General features: G+C 35.0%; 1 protein-coding gene across 5 annotated transcripts in view; it reads left to right on the top strand.

Annotated features, from left to right (window-relative positions):
* si:ch211-196i2.1 overlaps positions 1-20,094 on the top strand; it is a 120,295-nt gene that overhangs the window by 69,974 nt on the left and 30,227 nt on the right. For all 5 annotated transcript variants that reach the window (XR_012396669.1, XR_012396667.1, XR_012396666.1 and 2 more), the window contains 3 exons: positions 3,833-4,477; positions 12,575-12,619; positions 17,153-17,272. Coding sequence is in view for 2 of the 5 variants with exons in the window: in XM_009295261.5 (XP_009293536.1) it covers positions 3,833-4,477; positions 12,575-12,619; positions 17,153-17,272 (810 nt within the window). In the remaining 3 variants the exon portion in view is untranslated. The remainder of the gene's footprint in view (positions 1-3,832; positions 4,478-12,574; positions 12,620-17,152; positions 17,273-20,094) is intronic.

The raw sequence follows: 20,094 nt of genomic DNA, 5'->3' as shown, positions 1-20,094 counted from the left end.
GCTTTTCACTCATGCACATCTTGCAAGTCTCGCGCCTCCATTGGAAATGACAAACTTGCACTCTAAGTTTATTGGCACTACTTTTAAGGTGTGCGCTTAGCAGCCACATTTTAATAAAACTATAGTGCTTCATACCGAAACTACATACCGAATCTTTTTTTTATCGATATTGATAATGGTGTTTCGTCATTAAAAATCGATTCTAATTTTATTTTATTCAACAGGTTTTAAAAGAAATTTTCTCAAAAGTTATTTGTAATCTTAACATATATACAAGTTTATGTAAATATCTATAAAGAAAACTTTAGAGTCTCTTTATATAAAACATAACTTTGACTGACACTTGTACATTACGTATCTTTTTACTTTCTAACATTTCTATTTTTTCCATAATCCATTAAATTGACAGACTGGCAAAATATAGTTATAACTGTGCAGAATAGATTTTCATGAATAACTTTCTTGTCTCCCAAATATCTTTTTTTGAGTGCATCATCTTGCAAATGCCACAAAATAGCACTCAAATTGCCAATATGACCAAAATACCTGGCTGAGACTTCATGCAAATAAAGCAACTAGACAGAATCACAGCTGATTTTAGGGAGACACATGTTTCAATTTTGTATGATGTCATGTTGATATACAGCAACAATCCTCTGCCTTTGACACCATGATGTGGGTGTTTTATCACACTGAGCGACTGTTTTTCATTTCCCATTCAGAACCAAGCCAGGCCATATGGAATCCAGACTACGATTCTCTATCATTTCACCCTTTTTTTTCTACTTTTTTTTTGCGAATCTTTGTCCTAAAATGTTGTATGTGCAAATGTTTGTGAACTTGTTTTTGTGGTTTATGAGGACACAAAAGTGTAAAAGGACCTAGGTGTACAACTATTAACGTGGTTTACAAGGACGCGCCTTGTGTCCTTGTAAATCAAACACTTAAAAATTGTACTTAACAAGGTCTTTTGACATTTAACATTTGGGTTAAGGGTTGAGTTTAAGGGTAAGGGTAGGGTAAGGTGGTTTTTACATTATGAGATACATTATCTTTCTGGTAATGTATGTTATAAGGTTGTATATATAATAGTGCTGTCAGAATTAGCACGTTAAGGCATGCGATTAATTTGAAATATTTAAAACGTAAAAAAAAATTGACGCAATTAACGCAATTACAGTTTTTTATTTCCAGCTGAGCCGACATGTGTTTAACGTGCAAAGAAATATGGATAAGACAAAGGAAGCACTTTTACAAGAAAAGTTTCAGTATAAAACAATTAATGTCGCATTACCAGGCTATGCACTGTTTCCTCCAGAGTTTCATGTAATTTCGACTGTTTAATTTTTAATCTGTAGACTTTAACTGCAGTTCAGCAGTTTACTTTCATTCAGCAACATATTGATCATGCACCGTGACAATTATTGTATGAGAACATCTAAAGACTGCTGGAAAATTGTTGTTTTAATGGAGTTTGATACCGCATGCCGAGAGGAAAGAAAAACACTCTTGTGACTCAGGGTGGTCCTTTAAGATAATCAAAACTCACTGTTTACATGGTAGACTCTTTAGAGTATTTAGCCAACTCAGTCATAAATCTGAGTATTGGTGTCCATGTAAAGGTACTCAGTGAAACTGGCAGATGATTTGCATTCCTCTGCCTTTAAGTTGATTCCATGAGCCCTCCAATGTTTCATTATGTTTGACCTGTTTCCCCTTTCACGCAACTTTTGTAAAGCGTCTGCTTCACGTTGCTTAGTCAGAATCTTTGTTGATTAAGTTGATTCCATGAGCCCTCCAATGTTTCATTATGTTTGACCTGTTTCCCCTTTCACGCAACTTTTGTAAAGCGTCTGCTTCATGTTGCTTAGTCAGAATCTTTGTGAAATATAGCCATACCCCTTGATGCTTCTCACATCCTTGTTGTAGCACCAGTGGCACAAAAATCAGGCAGCGAAATTCATATGCTGATTTGGTGATTCTGCTTGACTCTCAGGTCACATCATTCAAAAGAAAAAGAACCACATTGTCCCCCAATAATGTCAACAGACTGGACTGTCTTAGCAACTGGCTGAATGTAAAAGAGGAACAAGCTAAATTGTTTCTACTTTATCTTTAATATTCTCAACGATCAGCAATACAAGCTTTTCGATGAGTACAATTGTGTTCAATACTTAATTATTATAATTTCCCAAGTTCCATATTTGTAATGATTGTTTTTTGGATTTTTATCATTATTATTATTTATTTTTTTGCAGTCCACTTAGAATCCAACGTGTAAACCATTTTTGTTTGTTATTGGCATTGATTGTTTTGAAATTCAAATGACACTAACATGCCTGTGTGTTTATTTCTGTAATAAATATTGCTGTCAAACAGTTTAAGGATCTTGATGGTTTGTTGCGGGTATATTGTTTACATGAGGAAATCTGTGTTACAAGTTGAACAAAAATTCTGAAAATCATATTTTGAATTTAAATAGTTTCTTTGTCTTGAGTTTACATTAATTTTACATTTGAATTGCCAAAATTACAAGTCTTTTAATTGCAATAATCACGATTAATTGCAAAAAAGTGTGATCATTTAGTTAGTTTTTTTAATCGATTGACAGCACTAAAATGTAAACATCTTTCAAATGAGATGTTAAACCGAGATCCTGGCTCACTGTGGTCATTAAAAATTCCATGGCACTTCTCGTAATAAGTAGGGGTGTAACCCTGGTGTCCTGGCCAAATTCCCTCCCTTGGTCCTTACTCATGATGGCCTCCCCATCATCCCCATACACTGAATTGGCTCTCCAATCCACCTATAGCTGGTGTGTGGTGAGAGCATTGGTGCCGTTGTCCTGTGGCTGCCTTTGCATCATTCAAGTGGATGCTGCACACTTTGGCAAGTGGTGGCAGTATCGAAAATGGTATCGATTATCGATATTTTCTTGGTATTATATCTGATTTACAAATTCCAGTAACATAACAACACTAAATTATAAACAATATGTGTGTGTGCATGTGGGTGTTATAGCCATGCTTAAACACAGTTTACATGACTATGTTTTGTCAACAGCACTTTACTCTTTGAAGTCATCTAGACATTTAAAGCAAAAATTTAGCTAAAAGCGAACATTTGTTATTGATATACTTCTTCTCAAGCCTTCTAAGATGTTGGTGACTTTTTGTTCAGTACAACAGTAAAGAATCTGGCTTCCATTCTGAGACTGAACCACTCATTCTGTGAAAGAAACGTAACCTTTCATACACATCATGAGGGCATTTGTGGCACTATACAGTATCATGGGTATCAACGGTTATTCATTTTATTTGCTTGTATTCATTTTTTGACTCTCAGTGTGCCAGTAATCATTGATTTGTGTAATATAAATCACAAAGAACCACTAAAAGCATCAAATTTGCTTATGAACAGCAATGGCCTGATGTTATTATTACTATGGAGTGGCACAAATGTATGAGAGGTCCATATCTGACCATATGAGGTCCATATGAGGTCAGATCTCACTACATCATTACTGATTGAAGGGTACAATAGTTTCAATTATTGTTGTTTTATTTGCACTGAAACTACTCCCAACTCATATTTACATTAACATCTGTTAGCAGCAGAAAATTCAACAATATGTTAAAATGAAAATTACAGCTTTAATCAAGCCACATAAACACTCTCACGGTAAATTAGACCCTATGAAGAAATACAAGTGATTATATTGTCATTAAACACATTACGGTACACAAAGCTCCCAGATGTACAAACCAAAACAAGCAGAACGGAATGATAGTTTACAGGCAATTCAGTGAAGTCATTTGTTTTATGTTCTTAGGGTCTTCGTAGACGTGGGATTATTCGTGGGGATGGGACTTTGCCCACTGGATCCAAGCGTCCTGCAATTGTGGGCCGTGGAGATGTGTTTGAGGTGGATGAGGATACAGACCTTCTGGACCAAAACATCTTGTCTAAAAATGGAGATAAACCTTCCAAAACCTTCCCAACTGACACTACAAGCAGCCGTGATGGTAAGCTAGAATCCACATCTAAACATCTTGATGAAAACATCACCATTGACAAGCACAAACCTGGCAAACCTTTACCAAAGAAGCCAGTGGACACTACAATTATCAATCTGGATGTATCTGAGAAACCTACTGGAAGTACTGTTCCTAGTAGAGAAATCCACTTGATGACCACATCCAGTCCTGAGGATGGAGAATCCAACTTGTTAAAAGAGGACTTCGAGGTCACCACACAGGCTCCTGGTAGGACTTCTTGGGACAATGTGTCAAAAGGCAGTGGAAGGACACCATCGAAATCTCCAGATATTCATGCAGGATCTGGAGGGGGATCTGAGGAGCATCCGGATACCATTGTGCTTACAGGCAGACAAGGAGACATTGTGCGTGGGTCTGATGGGAAAATGTATCGCATCCAAAGAGGGCCTATGGGGCCAATGGGGCCCCCAGGTGAGCCTGTGAGTATAAATTTTATATATTTGATGTTATTGATTACTAAAGTTGTGGAAATGTATTTTTATTCATTTGTTTGTTTGTTTTTGTTTATTTTTCAGTTAAAAATATGGTTTTGTGATTATGGTTGAAGTTATAGTATCTTGGAAGTTAATTGAAATAAGAAAAATGAAAAAAAAAATAAAAGCTAAAAAATGAAGGATACTGTAAATAATAATTATTATATTAATTAATATGTTATGATGATTATATCTATTATATTTTATTATTAGATTTATAGATGCAAATATATCTGCAACCATATAGTAATCGACCGATAAATGCTATTTTTATGGTTATCATTATCGGTCTGATGTTAAAATTTGGCCGATATCTATAAGCCGATAAATGAAGTAATTGTACAGAACTGCCTGCCTCGCAGATGCATGGGCGGAACTTGTTCAGACTTATCCAGTGCACTATAATGGAGCTCTCCTCACCTTGTTTATTCCTTTAAAATCCGTACTTTTTTGTGTGTGTGGAATTGCTGGTCGTTAAAGGTGCAGTCGGTGATCTTCCACAATGCTAACAGCTTAGCATAAATCTCTGAATCACAGTCCCTCCCCTGCCGTCCAGAGCTACACCTCCTGAAATAGGAGCACGCGCACCTTAAAGATGACAGCAGAACCCTCTCTCATGTGTTTTAACGACTCGTACTAGTCCAGCGGCGTGCAGGAATTACACTCATTAATAAGCCAAACTGACATGCTATTACAGAGTGAATAATAAGAGTTGCATGGTAAACAATGTAGGGAGAGACTAGGCGGAATAGCAGAATTTACTTGTGTTTTGTTGTTAAACTAATTAAAATCTACATTATTGATACTGTAAAAGGACCTTTATGAAACTGAAAATAGTCTTATCAATCTTTCACTGGAAGATTTTAGTGGCTGAACAACACTTCTGTGAAGATATAACCCATTTGTAACAACAACATCCAACGTTACATCAGCTTTGAGTGAAGCTGAAACAGTTTTAAAACAAAACATTACCTGTCTAAGAGAAATCCTTCAGCCATGTTGTCATCCTTTCTCCAGCGTGCAAAGGTAACTCCAATATAGATTCAGGATTTTAGAAAGTTTTGATTCAGCATGTTTTTGCTGATCGCATACGTGTTCTCTCTCTTGTAAACGTGCAGCCAGGGGCGGACTGGGACAAAAATTCCGCCCTGGCACTGTAGCCACACCAGCCCACATTACCACACCGAAACAGATCCACCCACAGACACGCACATTCACTATTTAGTCTACAGATGGTGAAATAATATGACATTCTTGCCAGATTTTGATTATGTATGGGTAACCTCGGATTGGGTCGGCCCATCTTGAAACCAGGCGGCAGTTGCCGATTGGGCCAAATGCTTAACATTTATTATTATTATTATTATTATTATTATTATCATCATCATAATATCACATCAAGCAAGAGATAAAAGCTGTCTGCACTTAAAAACAATACATATTTTTAAAAAAAACTGACCGGCCCACATTTAAGAATTGGTCCGGCCCTTCTGGCATTTGCCAGAATTGCCAGATGGCCAGTCCGCCCCTGCGTGCAGCACTTCTATGCACAAACAGTGGCCGACGGAGCTGCGTACAAACAGCTGCGCAGTTGTTCAAATCTACATTTGCTGACAGACAGTTTGACCTACTTATCGGAATTATGAGAGATGTCGGCCCGACTGTATTTAATTGGATAAACATTTTTTTAGTTTTATTCCTTACCCAAAATATAAAAATACATATAAATACATTTAGATCATTTACTTATCAGTACTATCCGAATGTGGAGAGACTTTCAACCAGCACAACAACAAATGTTTCTGAAGACAATCACCTACTGCACCTTTAATATCTCAGTACGTAACCATATTCCTTATCATTGTAGATATGTTTGATAGAGTGTCATGGTGTATTTTGATTTAAATCGCATCAGGATTTAAACCTGAGGATTATAGGATTATAATAGGATTATTTGTTCTTATCAACGCGTTGTTTGCCATGTGTTGTTGATGTTAGATTGTATTAGGTTTGATCCTAATATTCATATTGATTATAATGAGCGCACGTGAGGGCTATCACCACACACACACACACACACACACACACACACACACACACACACACACACACACACACACACACACACACACACACACATATCCAGACATCCCAAATCTCTGTAAGTCTCCTGCATATGCACAGAGACTTCTGGATGCCCGCAAATGATAATCTCTCGGAAATCGTACGTCTCCTCCCAGTCCTGAAATATGTTGTGCACCCCTCTCCAACGCATGCCTCCTTGCTCTTCAGATATGTTGTGCATCACAATGAGTTATTTTTTGCATGCTATAAAATCAGGGATATAGGTATATATAATAACCTTGCAATTATTTATTTATATTGAAATTATAGCTTTTTTTGCTTTGAGTTGGCTCTTCTGTTCATAAGATCAGTTCAAACTTTTATGAAGTTTTTACAATAAAATCAATTGTTCACTGTATAAAAATAGAACATTTTTAAATATAAATATTTTATTTCAGTTATCAATATCGGTCAAAAAATCCATATAAGTGCATCCCTTATTAGATAATAATAATAATAATAATAATAATAATAATGACTATTGATGTTATTATTCTTATTATTATTCTTATTCTTATTGTTATTAGTAGTACTAGTAGTAGTTGTAGTAGTAGTAGTATTAGCATTAGCATTAGTAATAATAATAATAATAATGGTGATGAAAATAATAATAATACTCATCATCATAATAAAAACCATAGTGAAATGATAAGTGTATTAGTGAAAAGTAAACTGAAATTAAGCTTAAAAATGCCTATTTTAAAGTCTAAAAATTTCAACTTTGAAATTAAAAGCAAATAAGACTTTATAATAGTGTAAACTAAATACATAAAAGTGCTTTTGTACAAATCTTACAAAATGTGTTGCACTTATGTCATATTCTATTATAATGATTAAATATGTATTACCAGTTTTTCATCTTAAAAGGAAATTGACACAAAAGCTGAAATTAATTGCTCTAGCAGATATGTCACACATAATATAAGTCAAACAAGGCATGTGCAGCTTTTATAAACACAATAAGAAACTTCTTTCTCAATCTGCAACATCACAAGAACCAGGTCTGATGGACAGAACACAAGAGGAAAAAATGAAAAAAGGGAATAATTAGGCCTTTGATGTTGTCTATGTATATTACAGCTGTTATAAGCTGCACTACATGCTACATATGTCACCATATCTTACTGTTCATATTTGCTTTCATCCGCTTCGCTATAATTGGCTGTAGGAGGAACTGCCCCAATCTGAATCACCCAATCAAATACACTGTTCACCTGGTTTTTACAAATGACCAGGCCTAACAGAAGTAAACCCAGATGTGGTGCCATCTGGAGGTTTCTGGCTGAGCTCCAGTGGCTCAGACTCTGTAATAGACCTCTATTTGTTCATGAAGGGTTGATTTATGCCATTATGGAGACACTGCGCTGCCCGGGAAAAAATTTCAGCAGGGATGCAGTAATTAATAAGCCCTATTTTTCACATTGCTGTTTCTGTTACCCTGCTTTTCTGTCCTGCTGGGGGTCAAGCTTTTTGTTATATGTTGGAATTAGGATCAAATTTTGAAGCTACGGGTTTACATGAACCCAGAATGTCATTTAAATATACAGATATTTGAATATTAGCTTTTAAAGAGCTTAGGGGCTCTATCATACACCCGGCGCAATGTGGCGCAAGGCGTGGCGCAATAGTCTTTTGCTAGTTTCAGCTTGGCGCAAGAGTCGTTTTGAGGCGTTGCGCTACGCTGTTTAAATAGCAAATGCATTAGCGCTCATTTGTGCACCCATAGGCGTTCTGGTCTAAAGAGGAAGGCGTTCTGAGGCGCACTGCTGGCGTGTTGCTATTTTGAGAAACTAAAATAGATTTTTCATTAGACCAAAACAAACCCGGTCTAAACTCCGGAGTATCTTTACATATGAAAATTTTTTAATATTAAGGATATATATAGGATATAATAAGAATAGATATAGAATTTAAATATAAAGGATTAAAATATTATAAAACATATTATTTTCTAGCCTACATAAATATGAAAAATCACTGCTTTTATGTCTTCTTCATCTCGGGAGGCTTTTTCAGTTCATTCATAACAATTTGCTTTTGTATAATGTTATTATTATTTGCAGTATTATTTATTATAGTCATATTTATATTTGTTTTATTAAAAACAAGCTTAGATTTGCCCACCTGTCAGGTTTTGGACCATATGGGGCACAGCACGTGTTTTAGGATATAACTCAGGTTTTTGAGCACACTTCGTTAATATTGTTCATTTATTCATTTGCTGGAAATAAGAACTGAATTTAACAATAGTTTTGAAACAAATATTTGCACTTAACAAATGCAATTAATTATTTATAGACTAATTGATGTCTGTGCATAAAGGTTTCCCTATCCAAAAGCGAAAGTGAAAGTAGATCGATTATCTCTCATTCTCATGCAGTAGATGCTCTGTTTAACAGTTTTCTGTTAAAAAAAAAAAAACTGTTAACTTTTGCAAGTGAAATGCTCAGTTTTTCCACTTAGACTTACTTTACATCTTGTAAATAGCGAATGCGCTCTTGGCGCGACGCAGCTGGCTCTTAAAGGTAATGGGAGATGAGACTCTAATTGGTTTATTCTCAAAACACACCTATAACTTATTAAGAAAATAAACTCAACCATTTTAGACCATGCGCCACGGCGCAAAGCAGATTTTCCTGTCCTTAAATTAGCAAAAATGCGTTCTGACACGCCCTAAAAGCGTTTGCGTTTTGCGCTCTGCGCATGGACCGTCAAAATAGAGCCCTTAGTGTTCAAATGTAATATTTTTTGAAAATGTCTTTACTGGAGTTAGAATATTATATTGTAATGCAATGTTGTTGTTTCTGTATAGTTAAATAAAATATAAATGTTAGATGAAAAACAATACAGTTAGGGTATAAATGATAAAAATAGAAAAACGTTTAAATAAATACAATAAAATAAAAATGACCAAAGCACATACAGTCATACAAATACTAACACTAAAAACAACAATAGCTTTGGAATTTGTAACCACAAGGGAGAGTTGGATGACAACGGAGAGAGGATCCATGCGCAGCTTTATTCAGAGTCGTAAGACAGACAATGGTCAAACACAAGAGCAAATGGGTACATAGGCTGTACAAGGAAATCTGGAAGTGTAGTCAGGTTACAGACAAATGGTTGATACAGGTGGTAGACAACTTAGACAACAGAACAAGGCAAGGGTCAAACACAGAGAGACTAAACAATAGGGATGGTTGACATGAAACTGATGTTTTGACATAGTGTCGAGATCTTGAACCGCAAGTGTTTTGAAACACTGCACTGAAGCATGATCCGAAACACCCAGGTCACGTGATTAAGGTGATTCAAAACACCCAGGTTACGTGACTAAAATGTTTCGAAACATCAGGTCACATAACTAAAGTCATTTAAAGCATTGGTCATTTTAAAAGCGGTTGAGACCTGACGAATCTGCGTTTGACTGACAGGGTCAGGGTAATCCTCTACCTCATGTAACCCAGTGGGCTGTGCAAGTGCACAGAGTAACTGTGCTGCAAATAGCCCAAGTTTGAACTTGTACGAATACTTGTACAGATACTCTGAAAATATAATTTGATTTATTTTAATAATGCTATTTTATGTTTCATGATCAAAAAAATACATATTTATTCACAAAGTGTTCATTCAGATGTCAGACCAATGTTAAAACAAAACAGGTTACAAGAACAGAGCATTTACAAACTAATATTTATTACTGAATCACCCTGGATTCGAACACATTATCTCTGCATGCTAGTCTGGAACTCTCACCGCTCCTCTAATCACTTGAAACCTCAACTCTACAACATGGGGTTTATTATCTCAATTTGCTTAACTGTTTCTTTGTTGAGGCTGTTTCAGAGCAACACATATAATTAGCCACTAGGCGTCACTGTAGAGAAAAGATTCAAAACGTTTTGCAGCTTCGACACATTTGCTTCAACTGTTTCAGTGTTTCAGCCTCAATTTACCCACCACTAGTACATACAGGGAAATCTGTAAGCATAGTCAGGTAACAGGCGAATGTTCTAGCAGACAACATAAACAAGAAAACAAGGTTTTGGTCAAACAAAGAAAGACTAAATAAGGAAACCTCTTCGCAATGTTAAAGGGTATAAACCAACAAGACTCAGCAATGTGTGTGACAAAGTGAGCAGTCTATATAGTCTGAGTAATAAGTTCTTGAGCAGCTCCCAGCTCTGTGCGTGTGTAATCAACGGTTAATCAAAACAGGTGTGTATGAGGTGCATAACAAGATTTGTAGTCATGAGGTGACAGGATTGTAGTCAGGGTAAAAGTTAATGTTTACCAGGGATCTGCAAGCCTGGATTGCTGGTGATCGTGAAGGAAGTACTATATTTAGTGTTCGGAAGGCAATATATATATGTTAGATGATATAGTTTGCATTTAAGGTATAAAATAAATAAATAAATAAATAAGGGCAACACAGTGGTTCAGTGGTCAGCATTGTTGCCTCACTGCAAAAAGGTCACTGGTTCAAATCCCGGCTGGTTCAGATGGCATTTCTGTGTGGAGTTTGCATGTTCTCCACATGTTGGCGTGGATTTCCTCCTGGTGCTCCGGTTTCCACCACAGTCCAAAGACATGCACTATAGGAGAATTGAATCCACTAAACTGGCGGTAGTGAATGTGTGTGAATGTAAGAGTGCATGGCTGTTTTCCAGTACTGGGTTGCAGCTGGAAGGGCATCTGCCTTGTAAAACATATGCTGGATAAGTTGGTGGTTCACTCCACTGTGAAGGCCCCTGATGAATAAAGGGACTAAGCCGAACGAAAATTAATAAATAAGTTAATAAAAAACTAAATAAAAAAAATTAATAAATTACACAAAAATGACCAAACCACATACAGTAGTACAAATACTAAAACTGAAAAAAATCACTTTGGAAGTAATACATTTAGTTTTCGGAAGGAAACCATATGTTAGATGCTACAGTTTTGCAGTTAAGGTATAAAATAAACAAATAAATATAAAATAAAAATTAAGATAAAATAAATAAATAAATAAATAAATAAATACATACACAAAAGTAAATTAAAGTAAACAAATAAATAAATATAAAATAAAAAGGAAGATAAATCAAACAAAAACTAAATAAATAAAAATAAATAAAAATAAGATAAATAAAAGAAACTAAACAAAATATAAAAATAAATAAGATAAAAAAAAAATAAAAAATAAATAAAATGACAAAAGCACATACAGTATTACAAGTACTAAATTTAGTTTTCTGAAGAAAATCTATATGTTAGAATATATAGTTTGCAGTTAAGGAATAAAATTTTATATATATATATATATATATATATATATATATATATATATATATATATATATATATATATATATATATATATATATATATATATATATATATATATCTTTTCACAAACTGTTTAGTGCCATAAAATCAAATTGATTGTAATTGTTTGTGCACTCTTAAAAAAAATAAAGGCTCTGCTGTTGTAACCTAGCTTTGGATCAAATATGGACAAACTTAACTGTTAGGTTAAACCAGTCATTTAAATTTGAATTGATTTGGTTGTGTAGGGTGTGAATGGTTTTAAATGCAAAACATAAAAACCAGTTATCATTTTGCAGGAAGCCAGCTTTGATGTGATGGTTTAAATGCTTAGGTTTAATTTTAACAATGTGCTCATATTACCCTGGTCAGAGTGCCACAGTGTAAAATTAATGGCTTTTATTTGAGAGTTTGGCCTCTAAACTTTGAATAGTTGTGTTATTGAGTATAGTCTTTTTTTAATCCTGATAATTATTGCTTGTCTATCCTTTCTGTCAGCGATACATCTGTTAAATGAGCTTGGTTGCTGTTAAAAATGACAGTTGTTCTTGTTTTATTTGTTTAGATGTTGCTTTGTATATTTATTTATTTATTTTAATCTCCTTTCTAGGGGTGTCCTGGGAATGCTGGCTATCCTGGACCCAAAGGAGATAAGGTATGCTAATCAGAGAGTGTTTACTAACGAGAAATGTATTGGAATGGTCAGTGTCATAGTGAATGAAAGCAAGCCGAGGTCATAGAGCATACTACTGAAGTTCACTGAAAGTTCGCATGCCTGTGGTCATGACCGTCTCACCTCTCGTGTCTTTTTATGACCTTTGTCACTTCAGAAGACAGCTCTCATTTGTTCAGGCCAAACACAAATCTAAATGCCAGCAGGAGAGCCTGCGAAGACATGCTGACAATCTTATTTCCCTGTTCATATAGTTGCAGATAAATTATTATGAATTTGAATGTTTCCTCAGATTCTTGCTCTTTATTTATTCTTTTTTAAATTTAACTTTTTATTAATAAATATAACATTAAAGGATTAAAGGTCTCCTATTTATAACGCGTTTATCAATTCGGTTTAGTCAACTTTTGTGTAAACTGAATTTGGACTTTCTTGGATTGTTCATGTTGATACAAATAAAATTAAATATAATGTTGGATGAAAAATGTTGCAGTTACAGTATAAAATTATAAAATTACAAAAATGAATGAATTGATAAATAAATAAATAAATAAATAAATAAATATATAAATAAATAAATAAATAAATAAATAAATAAATAAATAAATAAATAAATAAATGACCGAAGCACACACAGTAAAAAAAAAACTTTGGAAGTACTACATTTAGTTTTCGGAAGTAAATTAATGTTAATTATGTTAAGTTTGCAGTTAAAGTATAAAATTCTAAAATAGATAAATCAATAAATCAATAAATCAATAAATCAATAAAAACTAAATAAAACAAAATGACCAAAGCACATACAATAAAATAACTAAAAGTAAGAAAAGTTTGAAAGTATAAATAGTAAAATAATAAAATTTACATTAGAATAAATATTCTGTAATGGTAAATAAATGTTGGTCCAGTAAAGATGGCCATATTTCATTTTTAAAGGCTAATTTAATAGTTTTTATTGCTTGGATGACGAAAGATTTTTACAAACTGTTTAGTGCCAAAAATATTTAAATCCCATTTATGCAATGTTTATCAATTCAGCGTTCAAAACTCAGTTAACTTTGTGATATTTGCAAACTGAATCCTGATATGCTGTATTTATAGCATTTAATTGTACATTAAATTATTATGTTTTCTTGCATCTCTTTAAAAATCTACAGCCGCCTTTAAAATGTAAATATGCATTAGACTGTACTAGGGACCAGTGTAACTTGTACTTTAAGTTTTAGTTATGTTTTGCTGTGACAATAAGCAAATTAGAAGACAGGTCTGCTCATTTACATAATATTCAATGCAGCCCATTAACCAGTGTTAATTAGGTCTCAAAGAAGCAGAGTTGTTGATGATAAGATGCATGTAATCTACTGAAAACACATTCAAAGTGCAAAATGAGGTAATCCCTTAACTGTCACTGTGCTGCCATTGAGAGCCTCATGTTTACTTCGCTATATTCCAATTAAATCCTAATATAAGCATGACAACCTATATATCGTTGGAAAAGTGTAAGACTTCTGAATACATATTCTAACACAATTTTTGTTACGTGGTAAACCTGTGGGACCATTTACAGTTAATTTTTTTTAAATATATGTATAAAATTTGAAAAGCTTAAACATTTTGAATAGCATTTGAAAGCTTAACATTTCTAGTTTCCAAATCTGGTGACTGATTTTTGATCAATTTTTCTAAGCAACAGTTATGCCCAATACTCAGCCGTAAAGCATTACTTTGCTACAGCAATCCACTTTTTTCCCACAATTTCACAATACACATTTTATTTTAGATGATTTTAGAGGCTAAATTCACCTTACTACTTTAGAGTTTGATGTCAAATCATCCAATGTTCATCAAAAGATTCATTTTTTTAAAAACATACGCAGAAATAGGGGCGCCATTATGTAGCCGCCAATGGAAACTGAATGTCATCTTGTGCTGCGCCCCAAATAAAAGCTAATTGTTTGAGAAATCAACTTTAAATTATTTTTAATTAACATTTGTTTAGGCTAATATGGATTTGAGGAAGAGAAAAGACAAGCACTTAACACAGAAACCACTAAATGTGTTAAAATACATGAGTAAAGTCTTGGAATAAGGCAGTCAGATCTGAAATTACGTCTTGAAAAGTCATAGCACTTCTGGTAGTTGTCACCAAACTCTTTTTCCTTAAAGCTCTGCCCAGACTAGTTGATTGGCACTCCTCAATTGCATTTGATTTGCGGTTTATATAGTTGTTTATGAAAATTAAATATTAAATACATTTGATTTATCATTCGGGTAGTTGTTTTGAGATTTATTATTTGAACTTTTTAGGTATTCAAATTTTCACTTGAATTTTGTTAGGAAAAAGCTTCCATAGCTAAAGCAAGTTTTGTAAAATGCATATTATATATGATACAATATACATGTATTGTTTTAATATTTTTATAAACCTAAAGGCACTTATATTTAGTTTATTTAGATTCTTTTTGAAATCCATCTGCAATCTGACATCTGTCTTCTTTAATATGACACCAAGCTTAAATCTATGCTCTGAAGCCTTGAAGACTGGCAATCCTTTAAGTTGAACATGCTATTTTCATGTCTATGTTCAAATGTGGGAATTACCGTTAAGGGGTTTAAATACTTGTATCACATTAATGACAGAGCATTTAAAACCCTTAACTGTCATTCCCACTTTTTGAACATAGACATAAAAATGACATGTTCAGCTTGAATGATTGCCATCATTCCACTTCTAAAGCTGAAAAATAAGTTTCCACTCTTTTTTCATTGCTTCATATTTCACTGTGTCTTTAGCACATCCAGACAGCAGCAGACCTTTAGGCTTTAAATATGGCATAATGTGTCATGACCATGGAAAAGAGGATCTGATGCAGCATTTTATCAAACTGAAGCACATAAATGTAACTTTAACGCTATATACGGTACATTACTGCTCGAGTTTTAGGTCTTGAGGATAAAAATGTTTGAAGTCTCTAGTGATCATCAAGGCTGCATTTATTTGAACAAAATAAGGTAACAAAAAGATACAGTATATTATAAAAATGTATTACAATTTATATCAGAGATGCCCAGAGTAGGGCCCAAAATTGTTCCTTGCTAACCTTTGATTTGGCTCGCCATCCCATCTGAAAAGAGTAAGAATGATGGGGAGGTGGTTGGGGCGAATGTCTTTGACCTAGATTGTCATTTCGAATTTATCATAACCTATTGTTTCTTTGTTTTATCGATGAGCTACAAAAAAGCCTGCTGGAATGAAATAATTCAATTAGATGTTGCACATGAATCAGACTTTTAAAATGTAAATACTGTCACTTGACATAGAGGACAATGCACAAGTCATCTATGAGCAAATCAAGGTCAAGGCAGGAGCAGCTCGACTAGTGTATTCAGCATTGAACTCCATTGTGTTTTAAATGGGATTGCTTATGTTTTATCTGTAATAAGTTCAGTATAAAATGTAAAAAATGATACTGCGTTAGTTTATATGATTTAAAGCAAAACTTTTTGGAAAGTTTCCCTTCAGGCAAATGTATTGTCATACTGTTTGGTATGTAATCGGCCCACAGCCCTCAATCAAGTTTGGTTTTTGGCCCTTCATAGGAAAAACTTTGGGCACCTCTGATTTACATGAACAGTTTTCTGTTTTGGGCGAGGCAGTGGTGCAGTAGGTAGTGCTGTCGCCTCACAGCAAGAAGGTCGCTGGTTCGAACCTCGGCTCAGTTGGCGTTTCTGTGTGGAGTTTGCATGTTCTCCCTGCCTTCGCGTGGGTTTCCTCCGGGTCCTCCGGTTTCCCCCACAGTCTAAAGACATGCGGTACAGGTGAATTGGGTTGGCTAAATTGTCCGTAGTGTATGAGTGTGTGTGGATGTTTCCCAGAGATGGGTTGCGGCTGGAAGGGCATCCGCTGCGTAAAAACTTGCTGGATAAGTTGACGGTTCATTCCACTGTGGTGACCCTGGATTAATAAAGGGACTAAGCCGACAAGAAAATGATTGAATGAATGAATGAGTTTTCTGTTTTAATATTAAAATGTACATTTTATTGCTGTGATGTAAAGAAATTACAAGTCTTCAGTGTCAAGTGATCCTTCAGAATGGTTTTGATTAATTCAATGCATTCATGCAAGGGTAAAAATCCTACATTTCTTCCTAAATGAAGAGGGGGGGATTATTTTGTTATTTTGAAAAATTGCAGAGCCTGCGTATTTGCAAGCACTCTTATTTACATCTGGAAAACAGAATGCAATTATAACTTCAGAGTTGAAAGTGGAATAATAATTTATCAGTTATCTGGTGGTGTCTAAACTGAATTGATCTATTATGTACAGTGCTGTTTTACAACATGCGCCATTTGCCTGCTTATACAATACAGATGTGCGATGGAATGTTGTTTTTCGCTCTAACAGCGGAGCTTTCATCACGTTTGATATTGGTTTAGGATTATAATTGTATTAAAGAACAAAGTTTATTTTAAAGTAATACAGTTCTCATTATTGCCACAATGTTTTTATTTTAGGGTGCCTTTGGTGTTAGGGGTCGTCCAGGTCGCCCTGGATTCCTGGGATCCCCAGGACCACCCGGCCTGCCCTCATTCTACCTATGGAGAAACACACCTGAAGACTGGGCTGCATTTCAGGTGAGTTCTGTCTTTTCTTTTTAGTTCTGTCTTTGGTTTTATCTGTCAAAATGTTCCATCATATGTCCACAAAATAAAACTTTAAAGTGTCAGCCAGTGCACAGCTGTATCTTGTGTAATAGCTCAGAGAAGCACCACAGCCATGATTGAATAAAGGTGCCCTCAGAGAAAGAGAAATGAGAGAAAGAGGAAGGAATTTTGCTCTTGTTGCTGTAATAGGGGCATTTGTTCCTTACAGCCTTTGAACAGCCCCATACTGTACATCTAAAAAATTCCAAGGGCTTTCTCTACTTTTGCTGCCACATGAGGTCATAAGTTGTTTCTGTAACTGAAGAGGAAAAGCAGGAAGGAGATCCACTTTTTTGCAAGGTCACCTCAACACAATCAATCAGTCTCAGCCTCCATGTCAGTTTCCACTTCGGTATCTATGAAAACATCTCCTCTGCGATAACCAAAACCTCTGTCTAATTAAAAACAGCCTATGACCTCGCTGCACGTTTTGGGATGTGTGTCCATGTGTGCAAGATGCTGCCTTTGTAGTTTACAGGGCAGCTTTTAAGTTTTGAGTCTGGTTGGATGCGAATACATCATTAAAGCTTAAGTCAGACTAGAATAGAACAGCCGTGGCTTTTGCCCTTATTAAAGTGACTTCTCGGATATGTAAAGGTTTAAGAATAGAAAAGGAGTGACAAAATTATGTATTTTGCATTAGTAACTGGTGGATTCTGCGAGATTGAATCAATAATTAATATTTTTGAATTGTTTAGTCACATATTATAACCACTGTACGTGTCTGTAAGTTCTCTATTTTTACTAAAGCTTTATTTTTGAAAATATTCATAGGTCATTTGATTATAATTAGTTTTATACCACCTGTATTGGTTTTACAAACACATCTCATTGGCTTACACATTAAGATGATGGTGTAAATATGATTATTTTGCTAAAATTCGATTCAAATGGTCTCATTTAATAGATTTTCGTCATATTAAGATTTGTATAAAATGTGCATTAGTAAAATTTGACTGCTTTATACTTTTCCGCTCTTTGTTGTAGTTTTAGAAAGAAAGATATTATGAAGAACAACTGCCAGTAAAGTCACTAAAGTTACTCAATCTGCTTTCTTTTGGCTAAACTTTTGGTTAAGCAAGGCTTGGGACAGAATAATAATAATTATTATAATAAATATTATTAAATTGTAGTATTCTGATAGCAAGTTAAACTACCCCTTCAATATGTATAAAAAGAAACAAAAAGAAGGAGCTTGGACTGCATATACTCTGGTGAAGAATGTCTGAGTGCATCAATTACATCAGATTTCCACTTTTTTATAGTGCTTGAATGTAGAGATCTGCGTGGGACTAAATTTTGAACCTCCCGCCAGGTTTTAGTCCAAAACCAATCGCTCCCGCTTATATTCAGCATTGGTTGTCCCGCTGCCTGACCCGCCCCATTTTCTACCCGTTGCATCTGTTGCCGCTAACGAGCGGTGGGGAGAACAAAACCGGAAACCACCCAGCAATACAGAATCCAGACAGCCTATAAAAAACTGTCTGCATAAACACACACAAACACACACACACAGACAGCAGAAAGCTCTCTCTCTCTCATTCGCGCGCGCACACACACACACACACACACACACACACACACACACACAGCAACAAACAAGCTAAACGCAGCGTCACGCTATCTCATTCACACACATACATACGTGTGCTTGCTCGCTCGGGAGTCAGGAGCGATATTGTTAGACCGCCCGCTCCTGTCCTAAATTAATCCAGTTACCGACCACTCCCGCGCTTTATTCTGAAATTTATTCCAGCGCCCCAGATATCTGGTCAGGTCCCGCGGCTGCCGCGGGAATGCAGACCTCTACTTGAATGTTAAAGCGGCCCTCGCCTGCTAATTTGAGTTTGAGACCCCTATATTCTGGTAGGCCACAAAAAAAAAGCTTGGGGATTAAATAATTAAGCACTTAGAATTTGGGGTTTTATAAATGTGCTATTGTAATTTTACAGTCTAAAGTAAAAACTAAATGTATAATTGTTTTTGATTTTTTGACAGTGTCACGCACAGCTGATGTCATGCATGCGAGTACTTAAAAGCTTCCATGTTCCTTTTCCTGGAAACGCAACTGTTGCAATTGTTTCTCTTTGAAATAGACTGGAAAAAAGCAGTGCTCATGCATGCACAGTCCTGCTACTTTCAAGAGCTCCAGATTTTTTTAAAGCAGCAGCGGTTGCCACTTTCACTTTAACCTTACTTTGAACAGTTTATTAATGTGCGCGATCATCCTTTTATTATTGCAAACGGAATGTTTTTTACTGGCTTTCTTTTGCCTACAGTTATTTTTGGTAATGTGGTTCAATTATCATCCTTTACAATAACATTGCTTTAATAGGAAATTAACTTTACGCCAATAGTATAATAACTGGTGATCTGGGACTTTTTGTTTGGACAGACTGCTGTGTATAGCTTTAGATACGTGAGATTTGTTTTTGTTTTTTTAATGTCAATTGTTTTTTTCTGAACATACTTGTTGAATAAAAGTTATGTTTTGCTTGTTTTGATCCAATATTTAAAATTTGTGGCAAGGAAATTATTAATTTGGTGTGGCCAGAGAAAAAGAAAAGATAAATCCTTAGTGTTAAGCCCTAAAAAGTCAAATAAAAAATAATTGCAATGCGACACTATGAAACCACATCCTATTTGCTCATGCTCATTGAGCAAGGTCACAACATAGAAAAAAAGTTAAATGAGCGAGTAGGCTTGTGGAAATTAAACTAAATTTAAATCAAGTAATTTTAGCATGCCAAAGT

The sequence above is a fragment of the Danio rerio genome, chromosome 21 (genome assembly GCF_049306965.1).
Source record: "Danio rerio strain Tuebingen ecotype United States chromosome 21, GRCz12tu, whole genome shotgun sequence".
NCBI lineage: Eukaryota > Metazoa > Chordata > Actinopteri > Cypriniformes > Danionidae > Danio > Danio rerio.
The sequence above is the reverse complement of the archived record's forward strand: the minus strand, read 5'-3'. Positions and strand labels throughout refer to the sequence as shown.